Consider the following 27392-nt stretch of genomic DNA (forward strand, 5'->3'; position numbering starts at 1 on the left):
TGGCCTGACAGGTTTTTTGGGCAGTGAGCGCAGCCGAGGTGTTACAGTAGGAATTAGTAGTTCATATAGTCCGGCCCTCCAGCTCTCTGAGGGACCATGATCTGGCCCCCACTTTAAAAAGTTTGAGGACCCCTGCTTTAAACCATGAAATTGTAAAGGGATTTTTAAAAATTATTATACTTGTGAGAATTAAGACACCTAAGTCATGGAAATAATGTGAATTTAGTAGAAGTTCTGACTTCAGGGTTAAATTATTTGCTAATTCTCTGTTGAATCTTATAAAAATTAGAAAATAAAAATGGGTATTCAATTACCTGCAAATTGAGATCTAAAATCGAATTCATTATAGTATAAGCCCATCAAGGATAAGCATAGTTGAGGAAGTGGACTCCTAAATTTATTTATTTTTTATTAAATGCATTTCATGACTTTTTTTCTAGAACATTTTCTGTATTACTGTTTGTCCTTCTTTTGTAACATATTTTTGAAGTGGGTTAAAAATTATAAATGGAAGAAACTGATGAAAGCAAAAGGAGGGGAGAGATTAGAAGGTTCTTGGGGGGTAAAATAGTAAATATTACTGCATATTAATCCCATGAAGTTTTGGTAATGCATCTGGCACTCTAGACCTGAGAGGTTGTTTGGTGTGAAGTGGAGGCTGTGCATCTCATCAGTGATTTTCTAGGCCAAAGCAACGTCAAAGTCCTGTGTGAAAGCTTCCTGCACTGAATTCTGCTGGCCCTCCTAGAGATGCTCCAGGTGCAGCTACATCACTTGGAGAACAGGTGGTGTTTTACTGAGAGAGCTACCATAAAGACAAACTGTGCTCCGGCTCCGTGACATGGCCAAGCAACAGGATGTAGAGTGCTCCACCACACTGGTCACTCCTTCAGAAAATTTGACTCAACTGCAAAAAGACAAAAACACGAATTCTTTGATGAATGGCACCTGATTCAGACAGATGTAACACAGCGATTCTCATGGTGTGTTCTCTGCACCAGATCTCTTCAATCAGAAACTCAAACTGGGCCCAGCAACCTCCAAGCTCCATGCATGATTACCGTGCATGCTAACATCTGAGAAGTGCTGCATTCGTTAGTGCAATGCCTGTTACCTATTCCCCAAACTCCTGACAATGATAGTTAACTCCACAGTTCTTTCATACAAGCAACAGGGCTTGCATCAAATGCTGAAAACAGGCAGGAACTGCAAGGCTGGTGAAGCCAACCAGAGGGTTAAAAACCTCTAAGGCCCATTAAAATAAGGATGAAGGTGTGTGTGTTTGTGTGTATTTTGCAGGCCAGGAAAATGGGGCAGTGGAAGAAGGATAACATATACTACCCGAAGACGCTAGTTCATGGACTGCACCAAAGAAACTTTGGAATTTGTAATAAAATGGCTAGAAGTTTGTGGTATTGGTCAAAGCAAGCCTGTGGCCTTATTGTTTAGAGCTATGTCTTGTCCAATTAGTTGTGTGGCTACTTTATTTCAAGTTTAACTTGGACAGACAGGCCTGCCAGGCACAAATTTCTCAGATGATGTTAGAGAGGACAAAAATTATCCACTGCAAGACTGTGAGGACAGATGACACCCAGCAGGAATGGAAAGCCAAATCTGCAGAAATCCATAATACAATTGGCTAGCCCTAGGGGCCCAGCCTCTTTGAAGCGGAAGCGACAGCATGAATAAGCCATCAAATCAACTCACCAAGTTGGAAAAGATGCAAAGCTTTTATTCTCCCCACAAAAAAATAAAAGTTTAAAAGATTAAAACATTCCTAAAAGAACTGTGCTAATAGGAACAGATATCCTTGAGACACAATAGTAAAAATTGCCAACATCTCAAAATCTCCTGACTTCCTATCTACCTTTTTTCCCCCTCAGAAGTGAAAGATGAGTTTCACTAGATTAGGTAGCAGTTGGAATGAGTTTTATTCACCAGCAGTATGGGGAATAAAGGCAGAGCCTGCAGGAATGTGGGCTCCAGCAACAAGTAATCATTATTGCAAAATCAAATTCCCCATCTCATCTCTGATATGCCCGTATGTAACCCTAGAGCTGGGCCTCACAGTGTTATAAATCCAGCATACAAGGCACGGAGCAGCGGGATATAGAGCCCCCCGTGTATCTAAAAGCTCTGCCCAGGCAAGAGAGATATATGACGGCAACTTCCTCCCCATTGCTTTTGCAATAAACTTCACCTAGAGCTCCAGGAAGAGTTGGGAATGTAATTCAGCTCCCATAAATCAAGACTGAAATTAAAATGGCCAGATATGTAGCAGCCTGCTCAGGTGTATGGAGAATTTGAAATTTAGTGGCCTGGTAATGAGTAGGAGCAGCTTATCCAATTAGGTAGAGAAAGAACAAATACTGCTCTCTGGGGTAAAAAGCTAAATGCTTTAATCCATTAAACCACCACATCTCTGTCAAAACTAAATTAATATTAAAGTTCATGTAGCATCTAACTTTTTTCAAAGAAATAAGGTAAAATGTTAGCAAATTACATAAATGAAAAAGCTATACTTAACAATAACTCTAATTTGCCTACTTACCACTCATACAATTACAATTTTAACACAATTTACAATTCTAAATTGTCTACTTGTCAGTAAACAAATTACTTGTGTAATTAACCTTTGGTGGGATGTACAGGTACATATGTACCTGATTATGAGTTTTAGTCTTTCCTAACAACACAACTTGAAGCTATTCTGGAAGGCCCTTCAGCAGGGCTCTCGGTGATGCACTAGCCACAGTGCTCTTCCCATTTATCCCGTTATGTTACTACTTCCCTGCAGGAGACCCAACATGCCGACTGGGTGGAGCCAACGGAGGACCTATATTTAACAGGAAGTAAAAGTGAGAATGTTTACATGACTGTTAAAAACCTCAATGCAATGGCCTTAGAGCTGAATCTGCATGGAGATAGGGCAGTTTAAACTGGGAAATCAGGTCATGTAGAGATGATTTGTACTTTTTGAAGTTATGCCTTTTTTTTTTTTTTTTTTTTTTACTGTACTGTGGCAGCAGCTACTTGAGATTTACAACCACAGAATTCCACAAAATACTTCATGACATCTTAGATGTTTTGGGCATAACTGTGCCTAAAGACAAATGGCCTTTAAAAAATAAAAATAAAAAAATATATATATATATATTATTGATTTTTTACAGAGAGGGAGAGGGATAGAGCGAGAAACATCGATCAGCCTCCTCTTGCACACCTCCTACTGGGGATGTGCCCGCAACCAATGTATATGCCCTGGACCGGAATCGAACCCGGGACATTTCAGTCTGCAGGTCGACGCTCTATCCACTGAGCCAAACCAGTTAGGGCAAGACAAATAGCCTTTTGATATTGCTTGCAGTTTTATTATTTCTATTTGTTTTACAATCAGTATTTAAGTAAAAAAAAATTATGATCTTTTCTTATTTGGGATCTTTTGTCTGTGGGAGAGGGAGGTAAGGCCAAGTGTATAGTCAGGACAGTCAAATCAACTCCAGGCATAACATGGTGACAGATTATGAGCTCTAACTCTGAAATTGCATGGTTCTCATTCACTCCAGCCATGGACTGAGATGTTAGCATGTGGGTGAGTTCCCCCACCCAATTTCCTAAACTAACATGAGATAATAAGATGGTTGTCAAGTGTCTGGTATAGAGCCCATAACAAAGAACACACTCAGTAAATGGCACCTGGTTATATTTATTTACTTTCAAAGAATGTTGAGTGGCTGGTAATCTTGCAAAGAATGCTTCACATTTCAGAAATCTGTTCACAGACGGCTAGACTGTAAACTCTCTGAAGGCAAAGATGCAAGAGTATTATTCCCAGGGCCTAGCACAGTGTCTGATACATAGTAGGTGTTAAGTAAATATTTGAGGTATTACTGAATGACCAGTGCCACAGGCTCTTGGGGATTATAGAGAGAAAAAATGCTTAGAAAAGGGCATCTACTTTGTAGAAGAAATAACGTGGACAAAGATGGCTCCACTTTGTTTCAGAGGGGTGTCATTGATATTTTAGAAAAGATGAAAAACAGTATGGTCCATTTCTCAACAGCTTGAAAGATGTGAGGACCAGAGACTTTAAAACTGGTAAGCAAATTGAATTAATGCTTTAGCAAAATTCGAGAGATACTCGGCCAATCTGTCTTATCTCAGATAGGCTTACACTGAACAAGTGCCTCAGGGATGATAGGTGGGGAAAAAACTAAAGAATTAGACCTTAAAAAATCGATCTTTTATTGATCACTTTGTGTGTGCTAGGCATGGTGCTAGGTAATGCTTATACTGCCATTGCAAATTAAAAAAAACCCATAAAATCAGTCATCTTTATTTCATTTTAAGAGGAATTTCATGTGCACTGACTTATCCAATGTCTCATAATACTTGGTGAGGTTGAAGTATTTGACTTCACTCCTTTTTAAAAACACTGGTTTTGTGCAATAATTCACATATGATAAACATTTACCCACTTAAAATATACAAGTCAGTAGGTTTTAGTACATTCTGAGTTGTGTAACTATCTCATTTATTCTTGAAGATACACACACACACACACACACACACACACATTTTATTCAATGTCTAGGCAGCTTTTTTCTAAAATTTTAAAAACTACCTTCAAAAATTGATTAGGCAGAACTTTACTGGTACACCAATAAAGTGGATTACAGGTTAAGTTTAAGCCAGACACTTGTCTGAATCCCAGCCCCTTGATACCGGTTGTGACCTTAGGCAATTTTCATTATCTGCAAAAAGGGGATAAAATTAGTAAATTCACTTAAAATGCTGTCTGATACATACTACATGCCAATAAGTTAACTATTATTGTTGTTGTTATTAAATAAAAGTGCACATTAACAGATATTCCTGGTAATTGAATATTGTGGGATCCTGAAATAACTTCCGAATCATGAAAATTGTAGTCAGTACTTATTTTATCGTATTCTTTGCAAATTAGTAATCCATGGAATGTTAACAATGTACTAATAAAAATTATTTTACAAGTTGATTATTTGGCATTCAGAGGCATTTTCCCAAACTATTTCCTGGGACAGAGCCAGCTAGCCGCCTACTCAGTGTCCCTTCTCCCTTCCTCCTCATTGGCAGGGCACAGGCTTGATCTGGAAGGCCGTGTGGGGGGTAAAGGACTCTATTTCCAGACTCTGTCCCAGCCGGGATGCCAGAGACATAAATAGATATTGCTGAATAGGACTTCTAGGAATTAGTTTCGAAAGGAGTCTTTTTGTCCTTCTCTTCCTCTGGGTCTTGATTATGGACTTGTCTGGAGCTCTGATAGCCATCTTGGATCATAAGTTAAACTCAAGAACATTACTTGTTCAGTGTGAAGAAAGATGGGAGCTAGGGGTGGAATACCAACTATGGACTGTCTTATGCTCATTTACACGAGAGAAAAACAACCTGCTTTAAAGTTATTTGGTTTTTGTGCTCTACACAGCTGTCTCTAATTTCAATTCACACTTTCACTTTTGTGAGCCCAAAATGGACTTTAAAGTGTACTACATTCTTTCAACAAGCATGCATTGAGCACCTGCTGTTGTGTGCCAGTCACTGTTTTGAGGGCTGGACATGCAAAGAAAAAGGAAACTCTGCTTTCAGGGATTAACAGTTTGGTGGAAGAGACATATAATAAAAAATAGTACAATGCCATTGGTGCCAGAAACAAGGCAGGCAGAGATGGGTCGATTGGTCTTAACAGACCTGACTTTCAGGAAAACATAAGCAAGCTGAATACTGATGAGGCCTTCAAATGAAGGGCAAAGGGCATTTCAGGCAGAGAGGTACATGAAAAAAATGACCACGATGCACAGCAGCATTTCTATGAGAAATGAATTGTTTCGATCTAGACACTGAGAACAATATCTAACTTTTGGCCTTCATATTTATGCCTTCCCCTTATTCAGTAAGATCTAAGTTGCTAGAGGGATGTCTTGGCCCATAGTAACACTGGGAAACATCTATTGAAACAATGCTGTGCACTTCAATAAAGAACTGGTTAACAGATGTAAGGATTGAGGGTTAAGACAGTTGGCAAAGAAATTAGGTGTCTTCTACCCTTCCCTCACAGCAGACCTAAATTGAAGGGGAAAAAATAAAATGGTTGGGATGGGAAGGCGGGGTAGCCCATCTCTTGTCTACCCTATCTGTCCTGCTGGCCTGCAGTCCAGGGGAGAAGAGCAGTGTGAGGAGAGGAATAATTCGTAGCAGTGAGGCATAATGTGAATGCTGTCTATTTCCTATCCTGCTCTTTCTACCTGACCTTTGACTCATATACTAGAACTTAGATTTAGAATCAAACCAAAATACTAACTAGCATTAAACAGTCAAGTGCTAGAAGACTCGATTTTTCTTATTTGGAAATATAAGTTCTTTAGTTCTCAATAAATGATTATTTAATCAGCCACTAAGAGTTATACATTGTATGGATTTGTTAAATAAAGTGTCTCTGTGTTTTTTACATTTGCTTCAACAGCAGCCTTTCTATAAAAGCTGGCTTTTAATCTAGTAGTTATCTAGCCCAAAATTAGTGGGATAGCAGGAATTTCCCATCTCTTTTTATCTACTGCACATTCCACTAACCTCAACAACAACAAAAGAACCATTAACTCAAGAGAATGAATCTTATTCTAGTTCCCTCTAGGGCAGTTCAGTAGTTAGTTTCACTTCAATGAATAATGACTACAGAAAAGAAATAAGCAAACAAAAAAAGACTTTTTCAACCACATTTACTGGTTCACATAAATATTTGAAAACAAACACATATGTCTTTTTCTCTATCCTTGGCACAATTTATTATAGATCTTAATAAACAAACAATGAATAAATATTCATAAGGGGAAACAGCATTTTAAAATATAATAGGTCAATAAGTAGCCAAATAGGTCAATCATTAAAAGGACTAATGTTTTGTTTTGTTTTTAAATTAAGCCACTGATTTGCAACTTTTATTAAAATAAATTTCATCTATAAAAACAAGCTGATTTATAACTTGATCTTAGCTAAAGTTTTGATAGCAGTTGAATTTTTACATTAAAAATTGCAAAATTTCAACTAAAGAAAAAATAATACATTCAGACATATTTATACTTTAAAAATTGTATCAACTTCAGCAAATAAAAAATAACTGCATATCAATTTACAGTAGCCCTCTGGTCCAGAATACACTTTCCATTTAAAATATTTTTAATCTCTCTTCTGCATGGAATTGGGTAGCTTCTAGTGGGAATTTGTATACAGTCTGTTCTTGATGAAGACAACACTAGATAGATGTTGCCTGATGCCTGGATAATGCTGAATGTGACAAAACCAGCGAGACACATTAAGATATTTCTCTTTTTCTTGAACTGTCAGGTCAACCTAAGTAGAGATTAAAAACACATACACAACACATGCATTACATAAGCACAACTATTAATATCATCTGAATAGAAGATAGAAACTGGGGGGGGGAAGAGACCCAGTTCTCAAAACATGTTCAGATAGGAGTGAAAAAAATTTTAGCCACTTAGAAGAACTATCCAATTGTTTAATGCTTTTATGTTCAATTCAAAACCAGATATGCTTTCCAAGGAGATCTGGAGTTTTCAACAAATGCCAATTTTACATTAACTGAGGATCTGGAAGCCCAAAGAGTTTGTTTTTTTACTTTATTAGAAAAGAAAACAGGAGAAAAAAGAAAATAGCTTTAAAGAGACTAAGATATAGTTCTCTTTCTCTAATATTTTTCAGCACACCTGAAAAAAAAAAGTTTATTGGCATTTAACAATTTAACAAGGGAATACTAAGTAAACTCATTAGATAGATAGATGATAGATAAACTTAACAAGGGAATACTACCATGTTTCCCCGAAAATAAGACATCCTCTGAAAATAAGACCTACTTAGAGGTTTCCTTCTGAGTGAAATATAAGCCCCCCCTTCCCTAGGCTAAACATTAGAGATTTGGTCCAATGATTCTGAAAGAAATGGAGTCACAAGAAATTCAGGAATTGGGTTGTTATGATGATGTTCCAGAAGATGATGAGATGATTGTCATTGAATAAATGAGTAAATTCTTGATACTGTAGGATTCACAGTTTGTCTGGTTTGTGTTAACAACTACTGTACTACCATACCGTATACAGGTAATAAATTTCCTTTATTTTCATTTAACAATAAATGTGTACCGTATTCTTCTTCATGGAAAAATAAGACATCCCCTGAAAATAAGACCTAGCTCGTCTTTGGGAGCAAAAATTAATATTAATATAAGACACTGTCTTATTTTCGGGGAAACAGGGTAAGTAAACTCATTAGATGGCTATACATGGTTGGTGTATACATATGTGTACTATTGGTTCTTTTTATTGAACTCTGGGGGGAAAAATTCACTAAAGAAGACAATGGACCATTTAATTTTAAGTGATCTATGCTTACGACAAAGAAGGAAGAGCATTTCCAGTGGCAAGTGCCTCAAATCGACAAGAGATCTTTGAAATTCTGTTTGCAATAAAACTGAACTCTATCTTCAGTGAATGTAACACAGCAGTTCACTGAATTTACTTTCAAGCTATAAGAATGCACAGAGATTTGGCTGGAGAAAGATGCAATAATAACGGTTCATGACAATCATTTCACCGGGCTCAAAATCCAAAGTAGGAGACTTACAGACTTTTTTCTAAGACAAATCTTAGATTGGAATCATGAAGAGTTGTCAGGTAAAGAGAAAGCCAATAGGGCAATAACTCACAGCCATGACCCATGTAAAAGTAGAGCAGTTCCATCTGCTGTTGTAAATTCAGCATTCATTTAACAGAGATTGTACGCCTCTGTGAAACTGACATGCATCTTAAACAAGGAAAAACACCTCAGCCACTCTTCTGGGTTCAAACCCATTAGCAGTTTGCTTACTGGAAGGTACTTTAAGTGAGATGGACATCCCATATCTGCTCAGAATTTAGCATATACATAGTTGTGCTTAAAGGAAAATATTCTGTTAAGTTACTGGGTCAAAATAACTGAAGGATAAATCCCTCTAGGGTGCAATTATTAATACAGAACAAAAAATACTATTAGCAATAAAAGGACAGACGACAATATTTTCTCAATAAGTGTTTCAGTGAAATCCTATTTCCATTTTATGTTTACTACAAGGCAATTTAATAAGAAAAACTGAAGTAAGTTATCCTGCCTTCCTTTTTGCCATTATGATATCAGGACACTATTGTAACATTTATCTTTGGTGGTATCAACTATCTCTGTTGGCCCAGTTTACTTAAATTATTAGTAGTGAGAGTCTCACTGCTTTTGTTACATAAGAACTTAAGTTTGGGTTTAAGTCCCACATACAAGCTGCTATTGCAAATTGTAAAAATACTGGAGGCCCAATGCATGAAATTTTGTGCACTGGGGGCCCCGTGGCCTCTCGCAGTCGGGGAGCCCTAGGGGGATGTTTGACTGCCGGCTTCCTGCCACCACTGCTGCACTTGACAGCCATGAGCCTGGCTTCTGGCTGAGCAGAGCTCCCCCTGTGGGAGTGTACTGACCACCAGGGAGCAGCTCCAGCGTTGGGCGTCTGTCCCCCGGTGGTCAGTGTATGTCATAGCAACCAGTTGCTCCGCCATTCAGTCAATTTGCATATTAGCCTTTTATTATACAGGATACTCATCTTGTTTCAGGAGGTGTAAGGTTGCATCTAGTTATCAGACATATGCTACTATAACTTTCACCTACAACTTAGTTAATCCATGGCATAGAGATTTTAAAAAAAATTAACACGTGTCAAAAAAATTGGTCATTAATATCTTTTTTATGCAAAAGATACTTTTTGTTAAACGAGATGTCATGGTTTCACATGTAAGAATTATGTTATTCTTGTCTGGTGTTGCTGTGCACAGGAGGCGCTTAAACACACATTGTGGAATAAACTAAATATCCATCTATATTTCAAAAGGTAAAGCATTTTATAAATAATTTTTTGGTTCTTTTTCTAACTCTTTTTAAAAAATATATATATTATTGATTTTTTACAGAAAGAAAGGAAGAGGGATAGAGAGAATCAGAAACATTGATGAGAGAGAAACATTAATCAGCTACCTCCTGCACACTTCTCATTGGGTATGTGCCTGCAACCAAGACATGCCCTTGACTGGAATTGAAGCTGGGACCCTTGAGTCCACAGGCTGACACTATCCACTGAGCCAAACTGGCTAGGGCTTTTTTCTAACTCTTTACCATATGTGAACTTCACCACTGATTTAGAAAGAAAACATAAAAATTTTTTTAGAAGCTCAATCACTAGTAAACATAGCTGCAAATCTAAAAGGAAATGGGGGTGAATTCTTAAATAAATAAATAAATAAATAAATAAATAAATAAAATTCAAAATCAACTCCAGCAAACCTCTTTGCTGATAGTTAAAGTAAACAGAAAAACAAGTTTTACTACAGGTTAGTTTCATGATCATTTAAATCTGACCACTTTTTTGCAATTTAGTCTCTCCAGAACTCTTTCTTTTAAAAAATCTCCACTCAGCCATTTTGTGAGATGTTATTTTTCAGAATGAATTAAACTCCACTAAGAAGAAAGCAATTCCAAACAATTAAGTACAACTGCTTGTTGATCTATATTCAAGCTGCTCTTGCAGATTTTGAAACGGTAAAGAGGGCAACATATTTTCACTATTTACATTTCAGAACAGCAGCGTCTGCTCTAGAGGACTAGCATATGCTGCTACCAGGCTCATTATTTAAAATAACAAGCTATAACACAGCAAAATCAGTATTCTTCAACTTAAAACTTTCACATTTAGAGTCTCTAGTGTAAGGATTATAACAGACCTACAGTATAAACTTATTTTTATTCCAAGACCTTAAACTTTGTCCAACATTTTATTCTAATGGTTTTAAACCAGATGATCTATTTTAGAGAATGCAAATGTGTTCATTTTGCCTCAGAAAACTTTGCTAGAAATACACAGAGCTTTCCTAAAATGATAGTCACCACTTAACCTCCTTTTGGTTTAAACTTTGGAGCTTATCCCTTGAGTCTAAGAAAATTATGACTGGCCTCAATGTGCTACCTTTGCTACTTTTTCAGTGGATTATCTACTTTTGAACTTACAGTAAACAAACAGATTCTCTGCACGAAACTGTTTTCTTAGAACATTTTGGATGGGATCCCCATCAACTATCTTACTTATAACACTGATTTTCCCTCATCCTTTCCTAGTGGACTGGTTTGGGTCCCCACCTCCCACCCCCCACCCCCTTTGTACAACAGGAAACACAATGCAATTGTTCTAGTTACTACTTCCTGCCTCTTATTGGTCTACATGCCAGTGTGTCTACAGTGATGCTTGGCTCTCCCTTCTTAGCCATTCCTTTTTTATTTCTATTGGCACTCTATAACTAGTTTGAACTTTAAAGCCAAACAGATAATATTCTTAGTCATTAATTTTCCATGAAGACATGTGAGAAACACTTAAAGGGACTCATTCCAGATCAGGGAGAAATGCTGGTTTGCTACCTTTCCAACTGGCACCCTGCAGCCTTTGAGACATGCTTTATGGCCAGCAGTCCTGGACTGCTCTGCAGCTATTTCTTTTACTTTTCCTTTCTTTCTAAAAGAACAGCATATCTCCATCGGTGTTCCGAACTTCAAAACAAATGGATTTTAGTAGATAATAATCTTATACTCAAGCAGCACATAATGTTACAAAGGATTATAATAATCTTGAGAAACAGTCTGCTCATAGGGACTGCTATCTACTAGTGAAATCAGTTAAGAAAGCAATGAGTCACTGGAGTGATAATAAACACAGCCACACTAACTGGCAGTTTAACAAAGGAAGAACAAGTATTATTCCTCAAGAGAATTTAGATAGATCAGATCTTAGAATTAGAGTAAGTCAGCCACAACTAAAATTGGGCTCACAGTGAAACAAAATACAGTTAGATTATATGAAGACTTGAAGGTTTCCAGACTGCTGTTTTGTACACAGCATTGATTATACTTTAAGTATTCAATAACATGAACAAACAAATGAAAGAATGAGGGCAAAAGTAAATATACTGCCAAAACAGCACGGGAAACTGTCTGATGAATTTGAGCAGGTAGCCAATCTGAACTTTACATCTATTCTGACTCATTTAATATCTAGTAATTATTTTTTTCCTTATGTGGGTATATTTACACCTAACTCAACAAGATGTCAGTTAACACCACAGTGCAATTCTGTCACAGTACAGGTTTTAGTCTGCGAGGCCTGTTCCTTGAGAAAGTATTTATTTCTCCCATGTACTTTGTACTGGGACCAAGGGTGGGAGGGATGGTTTGGTTATGAACTCATTTTACGAACACAAAAGGATGGCTAACTTATACATTATTTCACTCAATTACGTTTTTAAAAAGATAAGCATAATATCCTTAATTGCAATATGCTAGTCACTATATATAAAGAGGGTATACATTTCAAAATAGGAACTATAAATAGGTCCAGATCATTAATAATGTCAATGTAACCCTAGTTTTAACATGCAGCATTGAATGAAACACTACTCTGCTTGAAAACCAAATGCTCTGGAAGGCACCTAGATCCATAATTAAATAATTCTGCAGCTGGTGCTATGAATATTTTGCATTATGGAATTATGACCTTGTTCACTCTGCTGGCAAAGAAATTCCACACAAGCTCCCTCCTTCTCAGAGTATTCCTTTCCCTATTGCATGACTGCGTAAGCAAGGGAGAAAAATGTAAATATACACTTGGTTTGCAAGAATTATCTTTTTTTTTTTTTTTTAAATTACATGGAAGAAACACTGTCCTTCTTAAAAAAAAGCTTGGTGCTAACAAAGCCAGACCTCAGGAGGGTCCTGACAGGCCTTTGTTAGCCTGCTGAGAAGCATAACATAGGATTAGAGATGGCACCTCTCTAATATTAACCCTTTGCACTCCGCTGTCCCCTCTCAGGGGACATCGGAATTCTAGCATATCACTCGGATATCCCCTCTCAGGGGACATTGCAGTTTATTACTGATTACGGGGAATTGAGTTAATTCAACGCACGTTTCGCAAAGTAGCGTCGAGTAGCTTGTAGCCAATGTCCAGAATGGTTCGGAGTGCAAAGGGTTAACTTTAAAATTAAGTAATGCCACATTTAAATATGCATTTAAAATGATAGTATGTTGTTACTGTTTTATATAAATTATTCTTGGTCCTTTCTATAAGGTAGCTTTGCTCACAGCAGCATAGACAAATTCAAATCAAGTTATGCACTTCCCCAGGTTGAAAGATACCTTAATAGCAAGCTCTCTTTACCTGGAGGCTTTTTACACTTCAAAATGAAATAAAAAACAAAACAAAAACTACTAACATATTTTGAATCAGAATGGAATAGAAACAGACTGGTATGACCCAAGTATTTCATCTCTACTTAAACTGCCTTCACATTTAAATACTTTAGATTTAATTATATTGAAGTACTAAAGGCCTGACGCATGAATTTGTGCATGGGTGGGGTCCCTCAGTCTGGCCGGCAATTGGGGCTGATCAGGGTTGGCAGGCTGGGGGAAGGACCACGGGAGGTTGGCAGGCAGTGGGAGCACACTGACCACCAGGTCCTTCATTGAGTGGGGTGGCCCCTAGGTGATCAGTGCATATCATAGCGACCAGCTGACCTGTCATTGAGTTATCTGGTCAGTCCTTCATATATACACACAATTAAAGCTTATACTTTCACTATAAAGTTATGCAATCTAAAACAGGATATATAAAGAGATTGCTAAATACTGCTAATCTCAACTAGCATTTAGCTACACAAGGCATTATGCTAAGAGCTGAAGAGGTCAAAGGGAAATATGACATGATTCTCTTCAATCTCATCTTGCTTTAAAATGAATCTCACTCTTTTTAAGGGTGGGAAACATTCAATCACTTATTCCTGTTGTACCAGTATAATTACTAATAGCCCCAATGTCACTGACAAAAGTGTTGGTTTGGATAACAAACCATATGATCATCCTACTTACAAGCAATATTTAGTCAAACTTACTGTAAGCTTTCTAAAACAATATTTCCTCAGAGCCAAAGCTATCTAAAATCAACATATTTTTTTTCTGATAATTTCATGATTCTACATTCTACTTTTCACTAAATGTCTCCTTAATTGGTCACTTAATATTCTGATCAGAAATTAGCACTAAATTCCATTTTCTTTTATTCACTAATTATTTTTCAAGTAAGAGTCTTCCCCAGCTGGTGTGACTCAGTAGTTGGGCATCAACCCATGCACCAAGAGGTCATTGGTTCAATTCCTAGTCAGGGCACAAGCCCGGTTGTGGGCTCAATCCCCAGTAAGGGGCATGCAGGAGGCAGCCGATCAATATTTCTCTCTGATCCATGTTTCTCTCTCTCCCTCTATATTCCTCTCTAAAAATCTATAAAAAAAGTTTTATCTCTTCAATGAGATTAAAAATTGCTTGAAAATAGTTTTATACTTTTTTTTATGTAACTTCAGCATAGAACAATGGGCACACATAGTAAGCTCTTACTAAGTAAACTTATAATAATTAAGAGTACTATGCTAAATTAAGGATCAGACCAGGCCATTACAATAATAATGTTATAGAACTTAACACAATCACTTAGGTATCTTATCAAAATAATGCTTCATAAGTCCTGTAAACCCAAACAGAAGAATTACAGCTCTGCCAGAAGACAGAGTTTTCCTTGGCCCTCGATATTCCTAAGCATTCGTTTCCTTCTCTGTAACAGGAGGACAATTCAACTAGTCTTCTCTCTTTCAGAGCTATGAGATACAATGAGAAAAAATATATATAAAACTCTGAAAAACATAAGAAATGTGAATTATGTTCTTCAATGTTTATGGAGAGGACAGACTACATACACATATCAGGAGTTATGCCAAATATTGGTGCTACAAATATGAATTGCTATAATCTTTAACTCAAGCAGTTTATAATATAAAAGACAGAGAAATTTTCCAAGAAGAGTTAATAGTAAAAAATAAAACAAGCCAGAACTGAGATAGCCTTCGAAGTACAAAAAGAAACAGAGAAAAGAGTACTTGAATATGCTTTAGGATCTCAAGAAGACTTCATCAGGAAATTAGTGCTAGTGATTGATTCTTGATAAAATACAAATCAATTTTGGAGGAAGATAAAGGCTAGGCCAAGAAGCAAAAGAGAGAAGCAGTGCAAGGACACTGAGCAGAAAGAGCAAAGACTGTGGAGACTCCAGGGAGTACATTATGGCTCAGAGAGGCGTGTAGGAAGAATGATGACGATGAGGTTAGAAAGGGAGGCAGGGCCACATGAAGGGTCTCCTATTCTAGGGAGTGAAAGAAAGAAAAAGGGCCTTAGCCAGTTTGGCTCAGTGGATAGAGCACCAGCCTGTAGACAGAAAGGTTCCAGGTTCAATTCTGGTCAAGGGCACATGCCTGGGTTGTGGGCTTGATCCCCAGTAGGGGGCATGCAAGAGGCAGCCAATCAATGATTCTCTTATTAATGTTTCTATCTCTCTCTCCCTCTCCCTTCCTCTCTGAAATCAATAAAAATATATGTAAAAAAAAAAAAAAAACCCCAAAAACCTATGTTTGTAAAAAAAAAAAAAAAAAAAGTTGCCTCAGTAGCAATAAAGATGAACTGTAAGAGATGTGATTAGTTGCAGGAGGCCATTTCAATAGCTCAGACAGAACATAATGAATTCTAGAACTAGGGCAATGTCATCTAGAATTATAGAAATAAACACACGGGAGAGGTATCCATGAGGTAAAAACAAGACCTCACTGATTGAATGCACGAGGTAAAGAATACAGAAAAACATATGAGTTATTTTATCCACAGGGGAAAGATGGATGTTGGGAGGAGGTTTTAGACAGAGATGTAAAAAAGTACAAACTCTGAACCTAACTGTCTGGTTTCCAACATTTGGTTTTGCGATTCACTTGGGTGATCTCAAAGAAGACACCAGACCTCACTATGGCTCAGTCACTTCATCTGTAAAATGGGAATGATAATAGTACCTATATCACAGGGCTGTTATATGGATTAAATGAGTTAACATCTATAAAGCATACAAAACTGTCCCGATATAGTTAATGACATATAATTGTTTGTAAGTGGGAAACAATTTAAGATGTAAACAATTTAAAGTAATTGACCAGATAGAGGAAAATAATTGAAGATATGAGAAAGAAATAATATAAAATTTGGGACAAGATCCAGAAAAGGGGCAGAAGGTAGAGAGGGAATTGAAGTAAGAGGTTAGATGAATGGATTAGCCTAGGAAAACAGCAAGATGACCCTTTCTTAGTCCAGAAAGAGGAGACAGGATGAATAAGAATGTACACATAGAAAAGGCTGAAAGGTGAGTAGAGTTAAAGGCTAGCCTCTATTTTCTATCTGAGTAAGGGAGGAAAGCTCTGTGATAATGATTGAAGATAAACAGGGGAGGCAAAGAGTGGGACTGAACAAAAGGCTAAAGGTCTGAAATTGTGCCTGGGAAGAATAAAAGAGCTGATCAGTATTATAGCCTGGGTGAAACTGAATAGTATAAATTTATAGTGGTACCAATCTTAGTGTAATTTCTCCAACATAACTCGGCCTGGCTATAGTATTGAAGGCATTTATTTAGATTAACGAAGAGTTGGGGATTGGCAGGGAAAGGGTGGTGAGTGTAAAGTGGAACAAAGAAGCTGAAGATATTATAATAAAGGATGGATGTAGTTGAAAAGGGATTCTAGTTTGGGTGGGGAAGAAAGTACATAGGTCAGAAAAAAGAAAGGGGTGACTTCCAATGATGTAATTTAGGGAGTAAGAGATTAAGAGCTAAGTATAGGAGGTTGCACAGAACATGGAGTACTGGAATTAAGATGGAGAGGTGGGGTCCAGGTGATGATGACGATCAAGTCCAAAGGGTGGCAAGAGAAGAAGTTGCAAAAAGGAGAAGAGGTAAGTACAAGAAACAAACAGATCAAGAAACAGGAACCAACTATTTGATGGACACATGGAAGAAGTATTTGCATAAGGTACCTTGTATAAAAATTATTCCTTTCATTTTTTTAAAAAATATTTTTATTAATTTCAGAGAGGAAGAGAGAGGGAGATAAAAACATCAATGAGAGAATCATTGATCGGCTGCCTCCTGCACGACCCCTACTGGGGATCAAGCCTGCAACCTAGGCATGTGCCTTTGACTGGAATTAGACTTGGGATCGTCTGCAGACCGATGCTCTATCCACTGAGCCAAACTGGCCAGAGCTATTCCTTTCATTTTTATTTGATAAACTGAAAATTGAAATTACTCAATTCAAGACAAATAAATATAATCTGAACATTATAGGAAAAAAGCCAATAACTTCAAATACTCACTATGAAGCGATGGAGTCCATAGTATAAAACAATATCTGCTAAGGTAAAGTTATATCCTGTAAGGTAGACTTTATCTTCAAGATATGAATTAAGATCCTAGAAAGAAAACAAAATGTTTATTTTAAAACCAGTAATACTAAAGTTAACTACTGTATTTATCATCTGATTTTAAAACATTTAGAAAGCTATTAGAAAACACAGTACTGACATTTTAGTTTAATAAATTATCTTTGACATTAATAGTCAGATTTATTCAAAATCACAAGTCATAATCACCTCATTTTTTAAAAAAAACTAGGACAAACATTGTTAATCTTATTTTAAAGAAATAAGAAAAAATTTAAAAATGATATTCAAACTGATCATTTCAGATGCCTAAATTTTTTTTTGGGGGGGTATGAGGGTGGATATGGAGAGGAACATTTTGTAAACATGCTCATGTTAGAAATATTTTTTCATTGAAATGGAAAAAGCTCTTTGATTTCTAACTCTTTAGAGAATTATAATTTGTGTGTTTCATTTTTATATATTTAAAAAATTTTAAATGTGGTAGAATACATGGAACATAGATTTGCCATCTTGGAGAAATCAAGATGACGACATAGGTAAACACCTGAACTGCTGCCTCGCACAACTATTGCAAAACTACAACTAAAAGACAAAATGGACATCATCCAGAACCCCAGTAGGGCTAGCTGAGTGGAAATTCCACAACTAGAAGGAAAGAGAAAAGCACACTGAGACTCACAGGAGCTGCGGAAGGTAGAGGTACAGAGGCGCTCGAGGAGAAGGCTGGCCACTAAGTATGCAGCTGGCTTTCTCAATCGGGAGGGAGACAAAAAGCTCCCGACTGCTCTGAACTCCGGTTCCAGATGAGTCTCTGGAGACTCAGACTCATATGGGGAGAAACTGGGCTGTCGGGCTGTGGGCAAAATGTGAGGGCGGCTTTCTCGCAGAGGTGCTTGCACTGATTATTACAGGACACTGAGACCCAGGGTCCACTTAGGGCAGAAGCCATTGCGGTTTGCTCTGCCTTGAGATCCTGCGCCACGAAGCCCTTGCTGCCACGAAGCCCTTGCTGCCACGAAGCCCTTGCTGCGTGTTCTGCCCTGAGACTCCACCCCATCCAAGTTGAGCAGATACTTTTGCATATGAATGGCCTGGTTCTTTGAATTTTAAACTTACCTAACAAACTGCAGCTGAGTCAGTGAGACCCAGAATATCCAAAAGAAGACCCAAGGCCCCACAGCAGCTTGCATTGCTTCACAGCTGGGCCTCATTTGGACACCTCCAAAACCCAAACAAAGAGGAATCTGCAGATCTCCCTGTAGCTCCTACTGGGTGGCCTCGGACAGAGCCTAAATTACCACCTCCATGGAGATCCAAGAGCCAGTGTACCCTGGGGTCAGTGTGGGACCATCCAGATTCCATCTCCTCAGATCCATAAGGGGCACACTCAGGGGGCAGACTGAGTGAGCACCAAAGTCCCATTGAAGCAAGTCTTGTCTCATAAGGAATGTCTCCAGCACAGAAGTTCTCCCATCATAGACATAGCTTATTCTCACAACCAATTGGCCTGGAGGCCAATTCCTCCCAGTGAGACTAACAACAATCAAGGCTTAACTACAACAAGACTATGCACACGGCCCACAAAGAGGTGCATCAAGAGTGTTCACTTCAGGTAATTGGGGAGGCTGAACCACTGGGCCCTATAGGACACCTCGCACACAAAGCCACTCTATCAACTTAGGAAAGCAGCCAAAATGTGAAGACAAAGGAACAGGTCATTTAATTTTAAGAAGCATTTTAAAATAAGGTCTGAAACAATAATTTAACACTCCTTAATATAGTGTACATATTCTTAAAATAGAATCTACATCTATGTTTGTTATACAAACTCATAAAGTTATAATCTTATAACTAAGGACAAAAAACTATGATTAGATAATATTTCTGATTAGTCACATTAATGTCTTATGTTTATTTCCTTTGTAAAAGATTTTTAAAAAGTGTTTTTATTGATTTTTTTTTAGAGAGAGAGGAAGGGAAAGGGAGAGAAACATCAATTGGTTGCCTCCCACAAGCACCCTGACCAAGCAGCGGGCCTGCAACCTGGGAGTGTGCCCTGACCAATAATCCAACCAGGGACCTTTCAGGTGCACAGGATGACATTCAACCAACTGAACCACACAGGCCAGGGCTGTTTATTTTATATGATGGAATACTAAGAGGTCATCAAAAAGATAATTTAAGTGAATATTTATAAACATGTAAATACATTCACAACACACTATCAGTAAAGAAAATAAAACACATGCCTATATGCAAAGAAAAAGCTTGGAAGGAACACAAAAAGGGTTCAGTAAATATCTGATGACTAAACATAAATGTTATTAACAGTTCTTTCTTCACGGAACTACAAATGTTTGAAATTTCTTTTATTTGTTTATTTACATTTTCTAATTTCTATAATACATATCTATTCTCTTTAAAATAAAAACAATATCGTAAAACAGCAAAAAGCAAAGAAAAATAAAATAGAATATAACCCTTCTCATCTGTGCTCATATGGCCAAAACCACATTGCAGTCCATTATCTGTATATCTGCCTCTCCACTGGTTCAACTTCTGTGAGGGCAGGGACTGTGTCTGATGGGTCACTACCACATCTGTTAGGTACAGACACTGTGGCAGAGCAAGGACCATAACCCAAATCACTCAGATCCTCATATATTTTGAAAATGGCAGCCAAATTGTCCCAATTAAAACTTATATATCTCAGATCAACATTTTGGTGGAATTTCTTTTTATGCTCCTAATAGCAAATCTATTTTTTGAACTTAAAAAGCCAATTCAATGAAATCCTACTCCTATGTTTCAGAATCAAGTACTTTATTACTGTCCCTTTTCTGGAAAACTATAAGAGATAGTTATATTTTTTATTTTTTTACTTGCCTGAAATATCACATTCACTTAGGAAAGATAGGCTTGCTCCCATCTGGAAATGCTGCCAAGCATTGCAGGGGGCAGAGGAAAGGGTCAGTGTGGATATTAAGAATGACAGATCACCAGGACAGGCCTACAAAGGAACAAGGCCTGAAATTTATTTCCTATCAGTTCTATTGACAGTTTCTATCAAAAACTAATTTAGCACTAGCCAGTTTGATCATGGTCAAAGGCACAAACCTTGTGCAGGCTCGATCCCCAACCCTGGTCAGGGCATGTGCAGCAGGCAACCAATCAATGTGACTTTTTCATATCAAAGTTTCTCTTTCTCTCCCCATCCCTTCCACGCTCTCTAAAAATCAATGGGAAAATATCCTCAGGTGAGGATTAACAACAAAAAACAACCAACCAACCAAAGAAACAAAAAACATAGTTTAAGCCATTGTCCTCAGAATGATAAATGAAAAACTTTCAGTACCATAACATCATCTTGCACAACTTACTAGTATATGGTTGATTTATATGATAATGGAAACAAAATTACGTAGGAAGGAGTCCCTGCAGTGATATATGATTGGATCAGCGGTCGCCAACCTTTCGGACCTCACGGACCACGGGTTGGCAACTGCTGGTTTGGATGATCTCTAGATACCTTTAACTTTTAAGCTTTCACAATTTTTAAGAAATCTGCTTTATTTTTATTTATTTACTTAAATATGTTTTTATTGATTTCAGAGAGAAGGGAGAGGGAGAGATAAAAATATGGATGAGAATCATTTATTAACTGCCTCCTGCCATGTTCCCTACTGGGGGTTCGAGCCCACAACCCAGGCATGTGTCCTAACTGAGAATAGAATCCTGACCTCCTGGTTCATGGGTCGATGCTCAACTGCCGAGACAATTTGCTTTATTTTTACAAACATAATTAAGAAAAATAATTCCAGCTGGAATATTTTTCATTCTTGGTGACTCAGAAGCCATATTTAGTTTATATTTTATCTCAACAGATACTTTTATTCTAATGTGATTTCTTCAGAAAGAAAATAGAAATCCTAATGTATTTAAGTCTTAAAGGAGGAAAATATGAGCTTTCTTATATCAATCTGACATTTTTTTTTAAACTACAATCCCCAAAGAGTCTAATTATCTTTGTTTTTAAAAAAATTACTTTACCGATTAAGGAATCAGGATTTCCTAGTGGAAAAATAAACATTACGCCATCAGATTAAAAAAAGAAATCTTACAAAGTTATAATTACTAGCTATGATAAGTGATATGGAGGAAAAGTACAGGGTGTGGAATTCTGAAGGAAAAGCATATAGGACAAGGAATGGCATCTGTTTGAGAGAGAAGTGCACAAGGATGTTTCTGAGGAAGGGGTATCTAAGCTGAGATCTGAACAGGGAAGGCTGGCTGAGTCAGTTCAGGTAAAAACAATACCAGGTACAAACCCTGAGGCAGAAGGAAATAAGGACAAAGTTTCAGCTACTGACAGTCAGGGAAGAAAGATTCCTGCTATTAATAGGTCGTTCACTTTAGACTATAAAGAGAAGTCACAATACCTTCAACAAAATGCGGACATCATCTTTATTGGAGTTTCCATCTACTCGAGTAACTCTGAATTCTAACCATTGTTGAACTATTGCTTTTTCTTCTGCAGTGCTCCCAAGCAAATATTCTTTGTTTGCTTCCTTGACTAGATGAGCTGCTATAGTAGCCAATCCTGTTAGACATGGACCACTGTTTGTTTGAAGAACTGGAATCTTAAAAAGAAAAAAAAGAGTTCATGTAAATTTTTAAAACAAATACTAACAGGACTGCAATTCTAAGGAATTGCTCATTCCCTCAACTATTTTTCAAATACTCTTAAGATTTCAATTTAAGGTTTTTCTTTCAAGATGGCAGCAGAGTAAGTGGACTCTTCTTGCACCTCCTCTCAAAACCAAACAAAAAAACAACAATGCACAGGATTTTTAAAAATATATATATTTTATTGATTTTTTACCGAGAGGAAGGGAGAGGGATAGAGTTAGAAACATCAATGAAAGAGAAACATCGACTAGCTGCCTCCTGCATACCTCCCACTGGGGATGTGCCAGCAAACAAGTTACATGCCCTTGACCGGAATCGAACCTGGGAGCAGGCCGACCCTCCATCCACTGAGCCAAACCAGTTTCGGCAAAGCACATAATTTTTGTTTGTAGCCACTCACCTGAGGCTTTGATGGAGATTCTGGGGTGGGAGATATTGGGAGGAAGAAGGGATGGAACTGCAGGCGGGAGTGCTGAGCTCAGTCACCCCGTATTGCAGTAGCCATTTTTCCTGAGAGGCACAAGCCTTTCCCAGCATCAGCAACCTGGGGAAAGGCAAATAACCTGCTCGCGAGGAAACACCTCACCCGCCTTCAGGAAGCCTGCTTGCCCTGCTTCACAACCCCTGCCTGAGGAGCCTGCAGCAGAGGCCAAGCCTACAAGTTGTGCAGTCTCCGGGAACATCAGTGATTGGCTTTGAGATGGGGTGATCTCCCTCACACCCCCCACTGTAACATGACTAATACTTCTCCCTTGCAGAAGAACTGATAAAAACCACCAATTTCCAGCAGACCCCACCAGACTAAATATGAGATCCACGCTGCTGAGATCAGGGGAATATTCCGTATAGACTCAAATGAGTGGCTCTGGGATGGGAAAACACACCCACAATCTTCCCTGGAATCAGAATGGCACCTCCCCCTCATAGGAGACTCAGGGGTCTCATCCTCCCAATTCTGCCAAAAGCCCTTTCAGAGAGAGCCTTTTTAGTGACTAAGTCTGAAGGTTGGCCAGCAGGCAGAAGCAAGCAGAGGAAGAGCCCAAGGTGCCTTTGGACATTTGCTGCCATGGCGCTGTCAAGCTAACAAGCCGGGCCTAGAGCACAGCGTGGCCTCTCCCTAGCACAGCCAAGCTCTGGGGAGGCACCATAAACTGTGGATTGCTTGAAGCTTTGAAAAGGTTGCAGAAGAGCAAAACATGGTTGGCTTTGGACAGCAATTAGCACCAAATTACCTCCCAAGACGCCATAAATGGCATACAAAACAGTCAACTTCAGTCAACATAAAGCAGGATTAAAAGGGAGCTCCCATAATGAATTTAACTCTGCTGAGACAAAATCCACCTTAATTTCTTTTGCATTTTTTTATTGTATTGTAATTATTTTTTTACTTTTTCCTTCCATATCTCTTTTTCTCTTTCCTTTTCTTATTCTATTTTTCTTTCTCCTTCTTACCCCCTTTATTTTTTTCCTTTTTGTAATTTTTTACCTTCACTTATACTGTTTTCCTTTTCCTAGTCTTTTTGTAATTGCTCTCCCTTCTTTTCATATTCTCTTTTCTTTCCACTATTTTCATCTTTTGCAATATTCCCCCTTTCTTTTATACTTGCTCTCTTCTCTTTTCTAAATTCTCCTTTGTTTTGAAGTTGCTTTTGTTGTTGTTGTGGGGATCTTCTGTATGTTTTGTTTATTTTCTAGTTTTATTTCATTTGTTCTATCAACACCTGCATAACAGCTCACACAATATGGTGGTGGGGGCGGGGGGAGTTGAGCCTCACAGTCAGCCAGCCTGAGGGAAGATCCCACCCATGAATGGGACAGACATAATCAAGAACAGTTGCAATAGGAGAACCCAAATAACCAACCTGGACCAGATAGTTTTACAGGAGAGTTCTACCAAACTTGCAAAGAAGAACTAACACCTACCTTCTCAAACTATTCCAGAAAATTTAAGCTCTTTTACAAAGTTACCATTATCCTAATGTCAAACTAGATAAAGATACTATTAAGGGCCAATGTCTTTGATGAAAATATTAATAGATGCTAAAATCCTCAACAAAATTGGATCCAGCAGTACATTAAACTGTTTTTGCATATGCTGAAGGAGGGAAGAATGAAGACTGAAGACTGCATAGAAGAGGGAGGGAAAGCATGGGTGGGACGATGGCTTGCAGGAATCTTTCTGCAACGGGGCCCCTAGTTATAAATAACACGAATGCAATCTAAATGAATGCAGACCAGACATGAATACATTCTTGGGAAAACTGCTGCTCTTTTCAGCCATGAAATAGTATCTCATACTCATCTACAATAGTAGTTTATATTTTTCAGGGAACTCTGATACTTACATTAAGTCAAAAGGACTCTGTGAAGTATAAGGGGAGATTAGCATTTCATGACTAGAATCAAAGGTTACCCCTGAGTTTCTACGAAGATGGCACCGAAAGCGAAGAAGGAAGCCCCCCCCCGCCCCCCAAGCCGAAGCCAAAGCAAAGGCTTGGAAGGCAAAGAAAGCCGTGCTGAAAGGCGTCCACAGCCACACAAAAAAGATCCGCACGTCACCCACTTCCGACGGCCAAAGACACTAAGGCTCCGGAGGCAGCCTCAATGTCCTCGGAAGAGCACGCCCAGGAGAAACAAGCTTGACCACTATGCCATCGTCAAGTTCCCCCTGACTCCCGAGTCAGCCATGAAGAAGATAGAAGACAATAATACACTTGTGTTCATTGTGGATGTCAAGGCCAAAAAGCACCAGATCAAACTGGCTGTGAAGCTCTACGACATTGATGTGGCCAAGGTCAACACCCTGATCAGGCCTGATGGCGAGAAGAAGGCATATGTTCGACTGGCTCCTGACTATGATGCTTTGGATGTTGCCAACAAAATTGGAATCCTCTAAACTGAGTCCAGCTGCCTAATTCTAAATATAAAAATTTTACACTGGAAAAAAAAAAAAAAAAAAAAAAAAAGGTTACGCCTGAAAGTTAAAGGAAGTAACTCTCCACTTTCCACTTCCTCACCTACTACTATTACATTTTTGGGGGAGTCAAAAGTTATACATGGATTTTTAAACTCCATGAGGTATTGGTGCCCTAAACCTCCATATTGTTCAAAGGTCAACTGTATTTCCCATTCACTACTTCTTGAATTCTCACTTTTGCCTTCACACTCAAATAAAACTACTACCTCTAAGATAACCCATAACTTCCCTTAAAAATGTATTAAAAGAAAATATGGAATCCTCTGAAGGTGTTGGTAATGTTCCATTATTTGACTATGTGGTTACTTTGGTATGTTCACTGTGTGGTAATTCACTGAGAATTGTATACTTTTTCTGAATGTATGTTGGGCAAGGGAGGATAAAGGTGGGGAGAAGGGGAGGATAAGGGAGGGTATGGGGAGGGGGAGGGAAGGGGAGGAGAAAGGAAAGGGAAGGGAAGAGAAAGAAGGGGAGGGGTGGGTTGGGAAGAGGGAGGGGTGGGTAGGAGAAGGGGAGGAAGGGAAGGGGAGGAGGAGGGAAAAGTGGGGAGGAGAGGGGAGGGGAGGGAAGGGGAGGAGGAGGGAAGGTTGGGGAGAATAGGGGAGAGAGAAAAGAAACCAAAGAACTTGCAAATGTTTGGAGTGTGTGTGATTGGGGAAGGGTGGGGGGGAGACAGATGACAATTTTAGAGAGAATTATTAGTAAAAATAAATTATGCACAACCCAGCATACTAACACACACACAAAAAAATCCCAGTTAGCTTTTTTTTTTAATATATATATTTTATTGATTTTGTACAGAGAGGAAGAGAGAGGGATAGAGAGTTAGAAACATCAATGAGAGTCATCGATCAGCTGCCTCTTGCACACCCCTACTGGGGATATGCCCGTAACCAAGGTACATGCCCTTGACCGGAATCGAACCCGGGACCTTTCAGTCCCCAACCAGTTAGCTTTGTCTAATCATCATCTCCCAAGACAGGTATGTAATCTTGTCAGCATTTTACAGATTAAAAACCAAGGTCACCAGGTTTGTAATGTCAGAGTCAGGGTTCGAATACAATACAACTGGCTCCAAAGTCCATTCTCTTTAGTACAGAAATCTTAGTTGCAATTATGGCACACCTACTACTTTCTCACATTCATCTTAATGGTGTTCAATTAATCACTTCTAAAGGGCTACATGAGGAATATGATGAACCATTCCCCTAGAGCTGGATCTCTGAATTGTTTTCAGTATTCAATTATTATTGATCATTATTATTATGTTTCGGAGAACGACTTGTTGGCTTACGCTGTCGACTGTCTTAAAAACAAACAAACACCAGACTGAATCTTATCACAAACCCTCATCCCTTCCCCAAACACATACATAGGAACTTTCAATAGCTGTCTTCTGCTAAAAGAAAGAAAAGGAACCAGACTGAGCCACGGCCACACTGTCTCGGCTTCAGCGTGCCGCGAGGAAAACGGCGGCCCGGCAGGCCCTCAGCCAGCGAAGCCCGCTCCCGCGGAGGGGTGTCCGCTCCCGCGGAGGGGTGTCCGCTCCCGCGGAGGGGTGTCCGCTCCCGCGGAGGGGTGTCCGCTCCCGCGGAGGGGTGTCCGCTCCCGCGGAGGGGTGTCCGCTCCCGCGGAGGGGTGTCCGCCCCGCCGCCCCGCCGCCCCCGGCCGCACGGGGCTCCGCGCTCCGCAGCGGCTGCCGGGCGGGGCATGGAAGCTGCTCTCCCGGCAGCTGCTGTCACCGAAGGCAGGGCCTCCAGGCTGGTGTGCCCATGGGCGCGGGGGATTCTCTCAGCTTTGCCACAACCGGGTCACAGCCCTCTCCCAGAAGGAAGAGTTGGGGCCGAGCGCACAGGGGGCGGGTCCCTCGCCCGCTCCGGGGGCGAGGGCTGCAGGTAGAGACCTGGGGCGCCCGCCAGCCCGCCCCCCGCGCGGACACGTGGGCGCCGAGGCCGCATCCTACCCCCTCCGCCCCTGCCGGCCGGCCGTCCCCTCGGCCCCGCGGGCCCCGCTCCTGGCCAGCTCGTCCCCTCCGCGCCGCCCCCGCTCCTCACCTGGCGCTCGCCCTGAGCGCTGTACTTGTTCCCTTTCCTCAGCCCAAGGGACTTCTCCAGCAGCGTCAGCTCGGCGGCCGCCGCCATCTTCCAGTCTGAGCTCTCGGCCGGGGCGGGACTGCGAGACCAACGGCGGGAGGGAAGGCGCTGCACAAACTCTTCTCCTATTGGCTGAGCGCAGGGGGGCGGGAGGCGCGCCTGCGCGG

General features: G+C 39.5%; 1 protein-coding gene, 1 long non-coding RNA gene and 1 pseudogene across 4 annotated transcripts; 1 reads left to right on the plus strand and 2 right to left on the minus strand.

Annotated features, from left to right (window-relative positions):
• Positions 1 to 377: 377 nt before the first annotated feature.
• Positions 378 to 27325, minus strand: EEF1E1 (eukaryotic translation elongation factor 1 epsilon 1). Of its 2 annotated transcripts, none has more exons than XM_084875617.1 (4): positions 27187 to 27325; positions 21906 to 22106; positions 17398 to 17493; positions 378 to 907 (listed from the first exon to the last, which is right to left on the minus strand). In XM_084875617.1, exons 1-4 carry the CDS (start codon positions 27271 to 27273, stop codon positions 890 to 892), a joined length of 402 nt encoding a protein of 133 aa, XP_084731743.1. In that variant the 5' UTR covers positions 27274 to 27325; the 3' UTR covers positions 378 to 889. The 2 variants fall into 2 exon arrangements, with proteins under 2 accessions (XP_084731743.1, XP_084731742.1); XM_084875616.1 differs by lacking the exon at positions 378 to 907 and adding an exon at positions 6735 to 7383.
• Positions 7660 to 17378, minus strand: LOC311618233. Its single transcript, XR_014794281.1, has 2 exons — positions 13141 to 17378; positions 7660 to 12938 (listed from the first exon to the last, which is right to left on the minus strand). It is a non-coding gene; the product is annotated as an uncharacterized lncRNA (long non-coding RNA).
• Positions 24587 to 25121, plus strand: LOC311618232 (large ribosomal subunit protein uL23-like; annotated as a pseudogene). Its single transcript has one exon. The product of its transcript is annotated as a large ribosomal subunit protein uL23-like (transcript).
• Positions 27326 to 27392: the final 67 nt, after the last annotated feature.

The sequence above is a fragment of the Pipistrellus hanaki genome (assembly GCF_964339955.1).
Source record: "Pipistrellus hanaki genome assembly, chromosome: 2".
Taxonomy (NCBI): Eukaryota; Metazoa; Chordata; class Mammalia; order Chiroptera; family Vespertilionidae; genus Pipistrellus; species Pipistrellus hanaki.

Coding starts and splice junctions, on each gene's coding strand:
- EEF1E1 (XM_084875616.1), bottom strand. CDS start 27,273: ATGGCGGCGGCCGCCGAGCTGACGCTGCTGGAGAAGTCCCTTGGGCTG. Junction 22,107..27,186: donor GCGCTCAGGGCGAGCGCCAG/GTGAGGAGCGGG, acceptor TTTCTTTTTAAG/ATTCCAGTTCTTCAAACAAA. Junction 7,384..17,397: donor ATGGACTCCATCGCTTCATA/GTGAGTATTTGA, acceptor ATCTCTACTTAG/GTTGACCTGACAGTTCAAGA.